This window comes from Meriones unguiculatus, chromosome 19 (assembly GCF_030254825.1).
Source record: "Meriones unguiculatus strain TT.TT164.6M chromosome 19, Bangor_MerUng_6.1, whole genome shotgun sequence".
Taxonomy (NCBI): domain Eukaryota; kingdom Metazoa; phylum Chordata; class Mammalia; order Rodentia; family Muridae; genus Meriones; species Meriones unguiculatus.
This window is the reverse complement of record NC_083366.1, coordinates 63,793,842-63,807,499: the sequence shown is the minus strand read 5'-3', so window position 1 is coordinate 63,807,499 and position 13,658 is coordinate 63,793,842. Positions and strand designations below refer to the sequence as shown.

Below are 13,658 nucleotides of genomic sequence, written 5' to 3'. Positions count from 1 at the left end.
TAGAGCTGCAAGTGTGGCTGCTTTTTATGCCATCTTTTTACGTCCGGCCTCAAGTGTGTCCAGCAAAGCGACCTAGAAGCTACTGGGGCGCTCCCGGAGCGGAGGCCGCCTGCTCTGAGGGCGGGCCTTGTGCTGCAGATGCGCGCGCATCTCAGGGCGGAGCCTAGCCTTGCCCGAGGCTGCTGGGTCCTCTGCAGCGCCTGGGCGGAAATGCATGACGAGACCCGAGACTGCGCCTGCTCGATCGGTCAGTCGCTGTTGCTTAGAAGAACCGCGTTTGCGGCCTTGCACGGGCTCGTCTCGCTGCCTCGCGGCCACCGTAGATCCCACGAAGGATCGGAGGCCCAGCCACGGGGGTCCCTGACCCACCGGCCTCTACCTACTGTGCTGTAGCTTCCAAATTACGGGGAAGACATATTGCCCGATTCTATTAATTTGGTCTCCAGAGTCTCAGTGACAAGAGTGAATCCTGGTTCCTACTGCCAAGATCTTTGGCTGTGTTTGGTAGCCAGGCTTGAATCATCTTAAAAAAAAAAAAAGTTACAGTCCCCGAGGGTTGGGGTACTGTGGCCTGTAGAAAGCAAGTCCAGTCCATTCTTAGTCGCAAAAGAATTGCCCAGCAACCGGAGCAACAAAAAACTTATTCTCAATATGCCGTCACCCCTGGCACCCTCACCTCGGTTCAGCAAACTGAACAGAACGGTCTTTTCAGGCTTAGAGTGCAGGGCTGATAGTGTCCCCTGACAAGGACGGCCCTTGTGGCATCCTTTCCTCTGCTTTTATATTACTTGGCTGGCATTTGTTCTAGGCCCCAAGGTGTGCCGCCACTTTACTTAAAGACCAGAGGTTCAGGCTTGAGTAGGAAGGAAGGGGTTCTTGAGGCTCCAGGGATGTGGAATTGGACTCTGTTTGCCATTGGAATTGTAGTGGGTCATTGGGAGGCAATTGCCAAGATGGCCCAAGGGACTTTGGCCGTATGTGGCACTGGCCAGAACTCAGAACCAAATCTGAGGCTTTGTACACACCCAAGATGAAGTCAGCCTAGTGTCGTTCCCAGTCAGGTGACTTGTTGTAGGTCTGACGTGCTTGGGAGGTTTTTCAGGCTTTTTTTTTTTTCTTTCTTTCCTTTTAGAAGCATGGTTTATTTTATTTTATTATTATTATTTTGCTGTAACTGCCACCTTGGAACAACTATCGTGAACACTGGATCCTTTTTTGATTTTCAATGTAATATGTATTTTCTACCCCCTGCCCCAGCATAGAGGGGACCTTCTGCTAAATTGTTTAAGGTTCTTGTGCATCACCGTTACTAGGAACAAGGCACAAGGCCTGCAGCTTGGAGCACTTCCATTAAAATGGAGGTGCAACACACAGGTTCACATTTAATTAGCAAAATGTGAGGGCAGGAAATGGAGTAGGGTGGACGCGCTCTGGAGGTAAGTCTTGTCATTGCTTCTTATTCCTGGTGTGGCTGGCCTTTAGAGCCCAGGAACTGTTTGTATGAACAGGCCCATCTGCCTAGCAAGGCCAGCCTGCTGGCCTTTTGCCAACTTTGGCAGACAAAAATAGGCTTTCCTTTTATATGGCCTTGATTTGTAGGGAGGGTAAACATGGGTATGGTTAATGCAGCCTTATTCTTCATTTTCTGTCTGTCAAAGAATGTTGGATACTTCTGTCTATACCTTCACCCCCATGTATCAGTTTCCATTGACAAAGAGATACAAAGTCAGCCCATCCAACCCCTTCTTTCTGCAGGGCAAACACTGGTGACCAGCTCTGACTGCAAATGTATTGTTTCCATCACAGCCTACTACTCCCAGGGAGATCTTGGAGACATGCTTTCTGCTGCTGAACCCTTTGTGTGGTAGGTGGACAGGGAAGGGCTTTTTGTCCTGGTCCTGTTGCTCTGGTCTGCCAGCCCTACCTGTGCCCTCTGCACAGGGCTCACTGAGTGGCTGGGTGCTGCTCTCCCATTTCCCAAAGAACCACAGTAGGGTGGGTGCTCAGGCTCCCGATTTTCACCCAGTGAGCTCTTCTAGGAAGCTGTGGCTATGGCTCAGGCTGAGATGACCCGGAGGCCCTCATGTAGAACTTTTTTTTTTTATAAAGATGTAGCACCCTGTATTAGGGTCTGAATCAAGCTCCCCTCCCCACCCCCCACCCCCAACTCTTTGTGCCAACACACGGGATCTCAGAATGTGACCTTATTTGGAAGTAAGGTCTCTGCAGATGCAGTTAGCTGGAGTTGGGACAAGGTCATGTTGGAGTGCGGTGGGCCTTATCCAGGATGACTGCTGCTCTTCTGAAAAGGGCACTTGGACACAGAGCACAGGGCCAAGACCATAGGAAGACTGGAGTGACACTGGCCTGGGCCAGGAAGCTAGACACAGATCCTTCTCTGGATCTCTAAGGACTGCAGCACTGCAGACCCCTGATCGGGGACTTTTGGCTTCCAGAGTCAGTGATGGTAGATGCCTGCTCTCCATGGTACCCAGTCTCTGGCCCGTGGTCAAACAGCCTTGGATTTTCATATGCCTGGAAGCTTCTGAGCCCACAGTAGGGCCACCTTCCTCTCTGTTCCCCAGCAGGGCCTGGCTCACCCAGGGGCTATACGTATTCCTCCCCACCCCCTACCCTGGCTTCTACAATTGGAAGTGGCCCAGGCAGTGTAAACAGTTGTGGTTTCATAGAAAATGAACATTATCTAAGGAGCCAGAACTACAGTGGCTTATGCCTTTTGGACAAGGGGAGAATGGGATTTCAAGCTGAGGGTCCAAACCAAGGGCTACTGTGGGCCTTGCACAAGCGCCTCAAAACCCATGCATGTGGACCAAAAGGTCTGATTTTCCCTGTAGAAGGATGTCCAGCCCATCGTTGACACCTTGACACCTTTGACACTCCAGTAGAGTACAGGGGTGGCACTGAGGCCCCTACAGGAGACACAGTTCCCTGAGGCTGTGGAATATCACCTGAGTCAGGTATGAAAAGAAATCTGTGTTTACCAAAAAAGAGGAGGGGAGAAAGGAGGAGGAGAGATGGAAGGTTCCAGGAAGAACAGCAGAGCAAGTGAAAACCTCCACAGAGTAGCTACCAGGGAAAACCACACTAGGGGGATGTTGTGGAGGACAGGTGGGAGTCGTTAGGCAGGGCACAGGTGTCCAGGATAGCCCTAATCACTGTATACCTTAATATGTGTGCATTCACATACACCTTTGTTAAAATATACAGTTTGAGTAAAGAGCAATATACATGATCAAATTTTCAATCAAAACTGATTGAAAATCAGTTTTGTTTCCATACTCTTAACAATGAACAGCCAAAAAAAAAAAAAAAATTAGAATTCTGGTGGTGGAAAAGTAGCTTAGTTGGTAAAATGTTTTCCTAGCTTGCATGAAGTCCTGGGTTTCAGCCCTAGCACCCTAGCACCCCATAAGCCAGGTGAGGGGAGACATGATTATAAGCCAACTCAAGAGGTGGCAGTGGGAGGATCCAGGGCTGAAGGTCATTCTCAAGCTGTGGTTACAAGAGATGGTTTTCAATGGGTGTTGTGGGGAGGGGGCCGGAGTGATGGCCCAGAGGTTAAAAGCATTGGCTGTTCTTCCAGAGGGCCCAGGTTCAAGACCCAGAACCCACACAGCAGCTCACAATTGTCTGTAACTCCAGTCTAAGGAGGTCTGACACCCTCTTCTGGCCTCCATGGGTACCAGGAACACAGCTGATGTATAGACATGTATGTAGGCAAAACATCCATATACATAAACTAAAAAAAAAAAAAAAAAGATTTAAAAAGGAAAAAATACATACATGCATAAATGCATAAACATTTAATGGGTTGATGTGATGGCTCAGTAGATAAAGGCACCTGCCTCCAAGCCTGATGACCACCTGAATTTGAGCACTCGGTTCCACACAGTGGGAGAGAACAGACTCCTTCAAGTTGTCCTCTGTGCCCCCACATGCACACGCAAATGCACACGGAGACATATATACTCACTCTAAGTGTATGAATGCAGTCATTTTCTAAAAAGACAACTATGCAAAAATAAACAGTAATTAAACGGAAAGGCAGTGTTCACAAATTAGAAAACTTCATACCTTATCACTGAAGAACAGGGTAGTGGGTGGCGATGCCTCCGCAGGCACAGGCGCCCACTGCCAAGCCTGACAACCTGCGGACGCTCCACCGCCCTACATGGTAGAGAGAGAAACTGACCCCCACAGCTTGTCCTCTCCCCACCAAAATAAACACACAATACAAGGTTAAAACCTATAGATTTTCTACAATCCAAAAAAAAAAAAAAATTTTTTTTAAAGACAGGGTTTCTCTATAGCCTTGGTTGCCTTGGACTCGCTTTGTAGACCAAGCTGGCCTCAGACTCACAGAGCTCTGCCTCTGCCTCCACCTGCCTCTGCCTCCCTGAGTGCTGGGGGAACAGACATGCACCACTGTACCTGGCTCAAAAATGTTTTTCAAAACTAAAACCTTAAAAATCCTGCATGTGTGCATGTGTTTGTGTATGTGTGTGTGAGACACCTTTACCAGCCCCCAGGAAACAAACTTTTTTTTTTCCCTGACAGGCTATCTTGGAACTCACTCAGTAGACCAGGCTGTCCCCAAACTCAGAGTTCTGCCTGCCTCTGCCTCCCAAGGGCTGGGATCAAAGGAGTACACCAACACCATGCTAGGAAACAAACTAATCAGTATTCAAAGTAATCAAAACTGTGCAGCATCGGCTTAAAGAAATACGTGATGAGCTGGTTACAACAAAAGAGCCCAGGGAGAAACTCCCAGTGAAGGGGTCAAATCCCTTTGATAAGGAGGGGCCAGATAAGATGGCTCGGTCAGTAAGGTGCTTGCCACCAAGCCTGACAACCCGAGTTTAGTTCCTGGGACCCACATGGCAGAGAGAACTAACCACCGCACAACCGTGTTTGTGCATCGTAGGCGACCGACACACCCATGGCCACACACCTACACTAAATAAACGGAAAAACAACAACAACAACAACCCTGACAAAGAGGCCAGCATCATGCCAGGAAAGATCTGTCTCCTGAGGAATGGTTCTGGGAAACCATGAAGATTACAAGCAAAACAGTGGAGTTGCTCAGTGTGCCTCAGTGGAGAAGTCTGGCTGCTGTGCAGTACCGAAGTCACTGGAACCACTGGAGTGCCTGGGTGCAAGGCTGGTGTGGGACCACAGGCGAGGGTGCTCAACGGAAGCCGAGCCCTAAGGAGTGAAGGGGGGCAGGAAGCACCAGTAGAGGGGGCCACCAGACCACACTGCCCCTGCGCTGGAGTGCCTCTTCCTCCTACAGCCAGCAGGAGCACCTCTCTGTCACCTTCTTGACCCCTCTCCTGGGTCATGTTCTCAGAAGGTGACTCACCTGCTCACCTTTCCACGCATTCCTCCACCAACCCCTCAAATCTAAGTCCACCCCTGCTTCGCTGTTACAGGGTGTATAGGAAAGCTGAGCATCTTCTGAGCTCTGGTATACAGCCGTCAGCATACAGTAGGTGCTCAATAAACACCTAAGGAAAGGAGATGGGAGAAGGATGGAGGTAAACAGAAGTTAGGGCCAGAGGCCTAGGATAGGGTCTTTTTGCTGCCGCAGGAACAGCAGCCCCCGGAGGGCTCTGAGAATCAGGAAAGTATCTGACTCCCAAGCACAGGGACAGCTGTAGTGGGCACAGCTGGCTGCCACAGAGAACATCAGAAGCCAGGGAGAGCAGATGGAGGCACCCAGTGGTCAGTCCCCCACCAGGAGGAGGACAGGCTTTCTGGCCCCACCCTTGGCAGGCCACTCCTCTTCTGCATTTAACTGCTCTGAGCTTCAGTTTTTCACTTCTGCTAAATGCCACCAGCACCACCTCTTGGGGAAATGGAGGGTGCCTTGGGTAACAGGGGCAGTGCCTACCCCACCAGGACTCACTCTGGGTCTCCTATAGACTCCACCTTTTGCTTATTTGTTAACGCTGTGCGGTGACAGGGGCGTAATAGTTAGCCCTTGCCTCTCATGGGAAGAACCACCCAGGGCAAAGGAGACCCAAGGTGACCGCTGGAATTCAGGCAGGTGCCTTGAACCGAGTTCATTCCGTACAGTTTGGAGGGGTTCCCTGCCTGCCCTCAATTTCTGAGGTTATTTTTCCTGTCTCTCCTCCCACATGTGTGCCCTTAGCTAACACACTGTTTGCCCTGGTTCAGATCCTGAGTTGTGGTCCCAACTTCACCAATTTGGGGAGGGAGAGTTGGGCTGGCTTAGGGCAGATTCTGGCTCAGTGAGAGGATCTTCCCCGACTTGAGTTGTCAGCAATGGAGCAAATGGTTGACTGGCAACTGCAATCCGGGCAGGGATGATGGGAACTCTGCCTTGTCAAGGTAAGCAGAGGCTTGAGACTGGAGTTCACCTGCAGAGACTGCATCTCCACGTGTTGTGTGGGGACAGGTAGAGAGGAGACACATCCAGCAGCCAGGTTTCTTACTAAGTATGTGGCCCTGCTCAGCAGGGGCGACCTGGGTGGGGGACAGAGGAGAACCCCCGCTCATATCCTCCCAACAAACGGGACAGAAAAAGCCCTAAGCGAGGCAGGTGAGCCCGGAGAGCCAGGTCAGGGCGAGGCAGCAGGGGAGAGCGACACCGTAACCCCAGTCCTGTGGCTCAGATGCCAGTCACTGGACTGTCCTCCGCCCCTAAAGTTCGGGGGTCTGTGGCTAGTGAAGCGGGCTCCTGGGCGGCACCAAAGCCGGGTAAGCTGTGTCCCACTGCAGTTCACTTTCGGGTCGCCTGACTCTTGTCCTCCGCCCCTGGGGCCGGAAGGTTCACCGGATCGCGGAGGGAGCCGCAAGGCAGCCCCCAGCTAGGAAGAAGGGGAAGGGGAGGCGGTTCGAGGGCCAGCAGCTCAGCCGCAGTCCGGGATGGGAGGGAGGCTGGCGGGCCCAGGAAGAGGAGGAAGATCCCTCCCGGCCATCCCACTCCGGGGTCAGAAGAAAGTTAAGGCCGAGGAGTTGCTCCCGGCCGAGGCCGGGGCAGCCTGGGCGGCCGGGGGCTCCGCGGCTCGCTCCCCTTGGCGTCCCGGGGCCACCCTCTCTCCGCCGGCGCTCCCCGGGCCCGGCCGGTGGCTCCCCGGGGCCCGCGGCCCACCTTCTGCCGCGGCCCGCCTTCCCGGCGGCGGGAGCGGGGCCCAGGCCGGCGGGCGGAGGCGGCGCCACCCGGGGCGCTGACGTAGCGGCCGCTCGGCGGCCGGGGGTCCCTTCGGTGGGGCCGCGGCTCCCCGCCCGCCGCCCCCGCGCGTCCATTCGCTTTGTGTCCCGCGCGCGGCCGGGCCCCCCGCGCACTCTCGGCCCCGCGCCCCGCGGCCCGGCGGGCGGCTCCCGGCGCGGCCCCAGCAGCCCGCGCCGGCATTGTGTGGACGCGCCCGGCCGCGAGCGCGCGCGCGCGGGCCCAGCCGAGCGCCCCCGGCCCCGTCCGCTCCGGCCGCGGCGCCCGCGCCCGCCGCCCCCGCCGCCCTCGCCGCGCGGCCCCCCGGCCCGGCCCGGCCCGACCCGGGCAGCGCAGCGGCGGGGCGAGCGGCGGCGCGGCAACATGGCGACGGTGCCCGTGTACTGCGTCTGCCGGCTGCCCTACGACGTTACCCGCTTCATGATCGAGTGCGACGCCTGCAAGGACTGGTTCCACGGCAGGTGAGCGCGCCGCGGCCCGCCCGGCCCAGCCGGCCCCGCGCCCCGGCCGCGCGCCCCGGGCCCCGCCGGGCACCGCAGCCGCGTTCGGCCGCCGGGCCGCGCGCCCTTTTGTGCCCAGGGCGGGGGCGTTCGGCCGCGGCGCACAAAGCGAGGCCCGCGGCCGGGGCGGGCGAGGGGCGCGGGGAAGTTGGGGCTCGGGCCGCGCTGGGGCTGGGACCCGGCCGTGTGACAGCGGGGCCGCGGTGGCGGCGGAGGCCCGGGGCCGGACGAGGCCCAGGCCCGGGGGGCCCCCGCCGCCAGCCCCCTGCGAAGTTGCAGGAACTTTCCCCGCGCGGGCTCGGGGCGGCCGGGCCGGGAGAGGCGGGCGCGCGGCCCGGCGCGGGTCCCCCGAGAGGCGCGACTGGCGGGCTCCGGAGCTTGCGGGGCTGGGGCGGACCGGGGGACGGTAGCGAGGTGGTGGCCGCTGCCCCCGCTTTCTGCCGGAGCCCGGGAACCTCCCCGGGACCTTGTCCTGGCGGGCAGGACCCCTCCGGGGACCCCGCGCGCCCGCTGGCTCGGGCCGGCCTGCGGGCCTAGGCGGGAGTGCGGTGACAGCCCGACATGGGTGTCTGTGGGTTGGGGTGGGGGTGTTATGGCTTGGCCGCCTCTTTCCTGGCCTGCTCGGCTCCCCGTTTCCCTCCTCTCTGCTCCAAGCATGGACACCCCAGTTTTGACATGACCTTATGATCTTTAAGGAAGATGGGGTGGGGGTAAGCCCGGAGATACTAAACCCGCCCTCTGGGCCCTCGCTGGTGGCCATGACCTGGCCTTGTGCCTACTTTTCGAGAGCCTAAGTCCTTTCCTACTCTGAAGTAAGAGGAGGAGAAAGAGGTGATCATCCTGCTTAAACTGCTCCAACAGGTTCTCTTGTGTTTGACTTTGCTTGTGGGATGTGCTTGGGCCTCAGGAGGGCTGGCCTGAAGCTGGACAGGTCTGTCTGTCCGCTGGGTGTGAGTTTTTAGCAGCTGGTAGCAGGCTCTGGAGGGAGAGAAGGATGTGTGGTTCCGGATGGTCCCTGACCTTTCTTCCAAAGAGAAGACCCTCCTGTTTCCCCACATCCAGGATCTTTAGGGAATGTTGAAAGAGAGCTGTGGCCTCTGGTCCAGTCACCTTTAAGTGGGGGGAGCTAGGTGGCCAGGATGTGATGGACCTGTAGGCCTTGGGACAGAGGTCCACCCTGGTGGGGTATCCTGGCTGGTCTTGGGAGGGGTGGCCCTCTATGGCTCACTGAAATCTCTTGACCCCAGAATAGCTAGGGCTGTGGGGAGCCCCGGGGGCTGTGTGACCCTTAGGCTCTGCTCCAAACAGGGCCACTGTAAACAGTGATCAACTGGCATCCATCTCCAAGGGGTTTGTTTGGAGCCAGATCACAGTGAGTAAGAAGAGCCTGAGGCCTCTCCAAATTCAGGAATGCTGGGAATCTGGACCCGAGTAGCCTCAAGAGTGGTGGAAACCCCTTTTTCATGTCTCAATCCAGGGCCTGTAACACCCCTGGGTACCTGTCAGCTAGGCTGCTGCCCAGGCAGAGAAAGGGAGGAGGTGAGATCAGTGGTCAGTCTTCATACTAGAAGAGCTTTGATGTTGTTTTCGTTTTGTTTTTGGAGACCTGGTCACCTTACTATTTATCTGAGGATTTTGATTTGATCTGAGACAGACAGTGGATTAGCACAGACGTATTTACACCTATTTGGGGCTCTGGACTGTGACAGGCATCACTCGAGGCAGGTGTTTTCTTATGCTCAAGTGCTTTCTGAGTGGTGCCTCTTCCCTGAGTGGGTCTAGACCTCTGGCTGGCTTTGTGCAGGGTCAAGGGTTGGGGCCTGAGGGAGGCAGACAGGGAAGAGCCTGGGCTTCTTCCTGCTCCTGTAGCCTGGGAGGCATGTGGTCTCACCTTCCAGGCATTCTTGGAAGACCCTGATGGTTCTCTTCAGAGCTGGGTCGCACCTGAATGGCATTTCCCTCAGCGTTTACATTTTACCTCACATTTGAACACCTTGTATGCTTTTACACTTTTGATCTTGAGGAAATAAGAAGCATTGAAGAAATTTTTAAAATGGTATCTCCCAGAAGTGGTAGAGCATGCCTATAATCCAAGCTCCCGGAAGGTGAAGGCAGGAATATCAAGAGTTCAAGGCCATCCTTGTTTGAGGTCAGCCTCAGGTATATGAGACCCGGTCTCAAAAGTAGCAACAAGCTCTGGTAAGATGCTTCGGCAGATAAAGGCACTTGCTGCCAAGCCTGTGGAGCCCAGTGTTATTCTGAGGATCCACATGGTAGATGTAAGCTCTCCTCTGACCTACGCATGTACACCATGACATGACCTCCCCCCCAAAGTAAAATTTAAAAGTAATTTTAAAAAAATACCCAAACACCAATAACAAGTGAAGGTAGACTTCTGTTAGACATACCTTCCACCTCACTGCTCCTAAGTGACTTACTTGGCTCTGCCAGCTTTGAAACAGGAGCCAAAGGTAGGAGCTTTGGCTCAGTATGAGGGACTGAGCGCCACACTTCACTCAGACTTCTTGAGCCAGGTTTCCCTTCTTGATGTACTTTTCCTGTTTCCAGATCCCACACAGCACTGGATTCCTTACCCTGGCAAACATCTCTTCTAAAAGGAAACTTTGTATCATTCTCCAAAATGGAGCAGTATTGTAGCTTGCCATACACAGTAACCATAAAAATAAACACAGTAGCCAGGCGGTAGTGACACACGCCTTTAATCTCAGCCCTTGGGAAGGGGAGGCAGGTGGGTCTCTGAGTTCGAGGCCAGCCTGGTCTACAGAGTGAGTTCCAGGACAGCCAGGGCTATACAGAGAAACCTTGTCTTGAAACAAAACACAAAAACCCCACAGTAACCAGAAAGGCTCAGTTTGTTCTACCTGGCGTCACATTACACATTTCCAGCAAGCCTCGCTCTGGGGAGGCTTGGAATGAAGCTCTCTTAAGTCACTGGTGCTTACAGCTGTGGAGCGTAGGCTCTTGGCTGTTTCCGTGGTCTAGAACTTGCTTGGGACAGCTGCTTTCTTAAGCCTATGCTTGATTCCATGGTGAGTTTGCCTCTTGGGGCGGGGGTTGGGGGGGCAGGCACTAAGATCCACAGCACCCTTGCAGGCAATTTCTTTGGGACAGTCCTAATGGCATGGGATGAGGTGAAGAGGCATTTCTTGGAGAGGGTGGTGGGGAGTGGGGAGCATGGGGAAGGATCCTTTCTCTTCTGTCCCTGACACGTGTAGGCTGTCAGAGACAGCCTCTCCCTAAGCTACTGCAAGAAACTTCATCTAATCCCGTCTTGGCCATGTCTGATACTCCCTCTGCTTTCCTGAGGTCCCTGTGGTGCTGCCTTGGAGTAGGATTTAGAAGGGATGGATTTGAAGGCAAGACCTTGTAGGAAGCAGCCGGAGGCCCGTTGCCAGGTGTCATGTCTGGTCCCTTTGGAAAGGGCCTGGAGCCCTTCAGGGGCCTTGGGAACCTGTCCTTTTTTAGAAGTCCTACTCTTGTAAGGCCTTGGGTCTTAACTGTGACCCTGGGGTCTAAACCTGCAGTCCTTGCATGTGCTGCTCTTCTCTGTCAGTGGGTAGACTGCGCACCCAGCACTCCTGCCTGCCCCGTGCTGGAAGACCCTGCCTCTCGCTGGTCGCCGACTCGCTTGGAGGAATTTCTGACCTCTGGGAGGCAGGCGGGGATGGTTGCCTGAATCCACCCGACATTCTTAAACCGACCCTGTGACCCTCTCACGGGCGGTCACTCTATCAGAAGCTTCCTCGGCGGCCCTGCCAATAAAAGCAACTTCAGGAAGCTTCAACGACGTGCAGGTGACTTTAGCGACAGAAGTTTCACTGTTTCTCGGTAAATATCTGTTCTGGGTTCTAGGAAGGACTCAGAGATGGCAGTGAGACCTCTGGGGGTGGCCGGGCGGACCATTTGCCTGTTACTGAGCTCTTGCATGTGGTTTAGACTTGCAGATGGACTTGCCTCACCCGGGGGGTGGGGTGCCTTGTCCCCGAGTGGCAAGTGAGTGTGTGGGAGCAAAGAAGTAGGAAAGAAGGCAAGGAGGTCAGGAACGAGGGGACTGAGGTATGCGCAGGGAGCGTGCTGTTTGGGGGTGCAGGGCAGGGGCGTGCTGGGAGTGGTTGGCAGCAGCAGAGGCTCTGGCCAAGTAGTGGCAGGAGCAGGCTTGGAGGGTTTGTTTGTTTGTTTGTTTTTCTTTTTCCCTCCCTTCCTTCCTTCCTTCCTTCCTTCCTTCCTTCCTTCCTTCCTTCCTTCCTTCCTTCCTTCCTTCCTTCCTTCCCTCCTCCTTTTTTGAGACAGGCTCTCGTGTGTAGCCTAGGTCAACTTTGCAGTCTTTATCCTCCTGCCTCAGCCTCCTGGGTGCTGCAGTTACAGGCTTGTACTATGCTCCTTGAGGCAGGTTTTGCCAGAATCCTGGTGGCTGCTGTTGGGAGGTGGGGGCCAGGAGCCACCATTTCAGCGAGAGCATTGGGCTCCTGGGGATATGGATCATGTCTGTTTGTCCCTCTGCCTGGGGCTCTGTTTCTGTGTTCAGTTCCCCCAGACTGGGACGTCCTGGGTGGGTTTTCGCTGTCTCCACTTAGCCTTAAGGTCCTTGGAGCAGATTGCGTTTGGGGCACCTGGAGACATGGAACGGGGCTTGTGGCAGGGCTCAGCATGCCAGCTCTGTTGCTGGCCAGCAGAATTTGAGGCCTGCAAGCAGGAGGTATGGCTAAGAGGGGTTTGGGCTCTCAGAGACCTCGATGCTGACTGTGGGGAAGACAGCATTCAGATGTGTTTAGGAACAACAATGCAATTTTTAAAATCAATATTTTTTATTAATTATAGTTTATTCATTTTGTAACAATTCATCTTTTTAGGTTTATTTATTTTATATGTATGAAAGGTTTGTTTGCATGTACGTATGTGTACTGTATGCATGCCTGGTACCTATGGTGAACAGAATGGGGTGTCATATTCCCTGGAACTGGAATCATAGATGATTATGAACTGCCGTGTGGGTGCTGGGCATTGAAACCTGGTTCTCCCTCTACAAGAGCAGCATATATTCTTAACCTCTGCACCTAACTCATTATTTTAAGACAAGGAATTCTCCCTATGTGAGTTTGCAAAGTTTTAGGAAAAGTGGAAGGAATGTCCATTCCACATCCAGGAAATAAGGAATCCTGATGGTATTTCCCAAAAGGGGCAGATGTCTGGAAGGAAGCAGCTTGGTGTGAACCTCGTCCTAATCTCCATGAGGTTTGCTTTTTTTTTTTTTTTTAAATTTTAAACTAGAAATATTTGGCTGGCAACAGGCATGGTACAGGCACAGGATTGCAGCCCACACTTGTTTGGGGCCAGTTGGGCATCAGGCATAACTACAGATGGCCCAAGATCTGGGATACCAAGTGCCAACCCTGCCATCCTAGGCCCTGTTCTTCTCCTCTTCCCTTCCACTATTTCCTGATAGTACCTTGCATTTGCCAGGCTCTTATTTAGAAAGAACGAAAGGATTGCTGTTGGAACCAGGCCACTGTCTAACACTGCATGGTGGAGTACCCCGCAGAAATCCACTAACTTCTCAAGTTTTGGTGTGGGTGAAACAAGTCTACTAGCTGGGGCCTGAAACCATGATGGTGGCAAAAGGGATGCAGATGCTTACCATATGTAGGCCATGCTGAGTGCCCGTGGGACTACGCGAGCCTCATTCCGTGTGGTCTCCATTCAGACCGTGAGTGGAAGGTACGCTGCCGGGTCACAGTGTGAACTCCTTCCTCAGCGCTGGCCCAGGGGCCGTGAGTCTCTGTTCCCTGTGGCTTCCCTGACTGTGAGCCTGGGCAGGTAGATGTGCTGGCCTCTAGGAGGGTGTGGCAAGGAGGCGGTACCTTGCTTGAGCTTGTGGTTCACTGTCTGAGCAGGCGCTGGATGCTGATAACCACGAGTCC

At 54.4% G+C, this 13,658-nt stretch overlaps 2 protein-coding genes across 3 annotated transcripts in view; one reads left to right on the top strand and one right to left on the bottom strand.

Annotated features, from left to right (window-relative positions):
• Nucleotides 1–3,370: 3,370 nt before the first annotated feature.
• LOC132649271 (collagen alpha-1(I) chain-like) lies at nucleotides 3,371–7,584 on the bottom strand. 2 transcript variants are annotated; one of them, XM_060372748.1, is made up of 2 exons: nucleotides 5,387–7,584; nucleotides 3,371–5,229 (listed from the first exon to the last, which is right to left on the bottom strand). In XM_060372748.1, the coding sequence occupies exon 1, from the start codon at nucleotides 7,582–7,584 to the stop codon at nucleotides 6,820–6,822; it is 765 nt and encodes a 254-aa protein (XP_060228731.1). In that variant the 3' UTR covers nucleotides 3,371–5,229; nucleotides 5,387–6,819. The 2 variants fall into 2 exon arrangements, with proteins under 2 accessions (XP_060228731.1, XP_060228730.1); XM_060372747.1 differs by having other exon boundaries at nucleotides 3,371–5,531; nucleotides 6,408–7,584.
• The window catches only part of Phf2 (PHD finger protein 2), a 66,752-nt gene continuing 60,644 nt past the window's right edge, over nucleotides 7,551–13,658 (top strand). The window contains exon 1 of the mRNA XM_060372744.1: nucleotides 7,551–7,680. Coding sequence (XP_060228727.1) covers nucleotides 7,583–7,680 — 98 coding nt within the window. The 5' untranslated portion in view covers nucleotides 7,551–7,582. The remainder of the gene's footprint in view (nucleotides 7,681–13,658) is intronic.

Bases quoted from the DNA above. Each gene is read 5' to 3' on its own strand.
- LOC132649271 (XM_060372748.1), bottom strand. From the start codon at position 7,584: ATGTTGCCGCGCCGCCGCTCGCCCCGCCGCTGCGCTGCCCGGGTCGGG.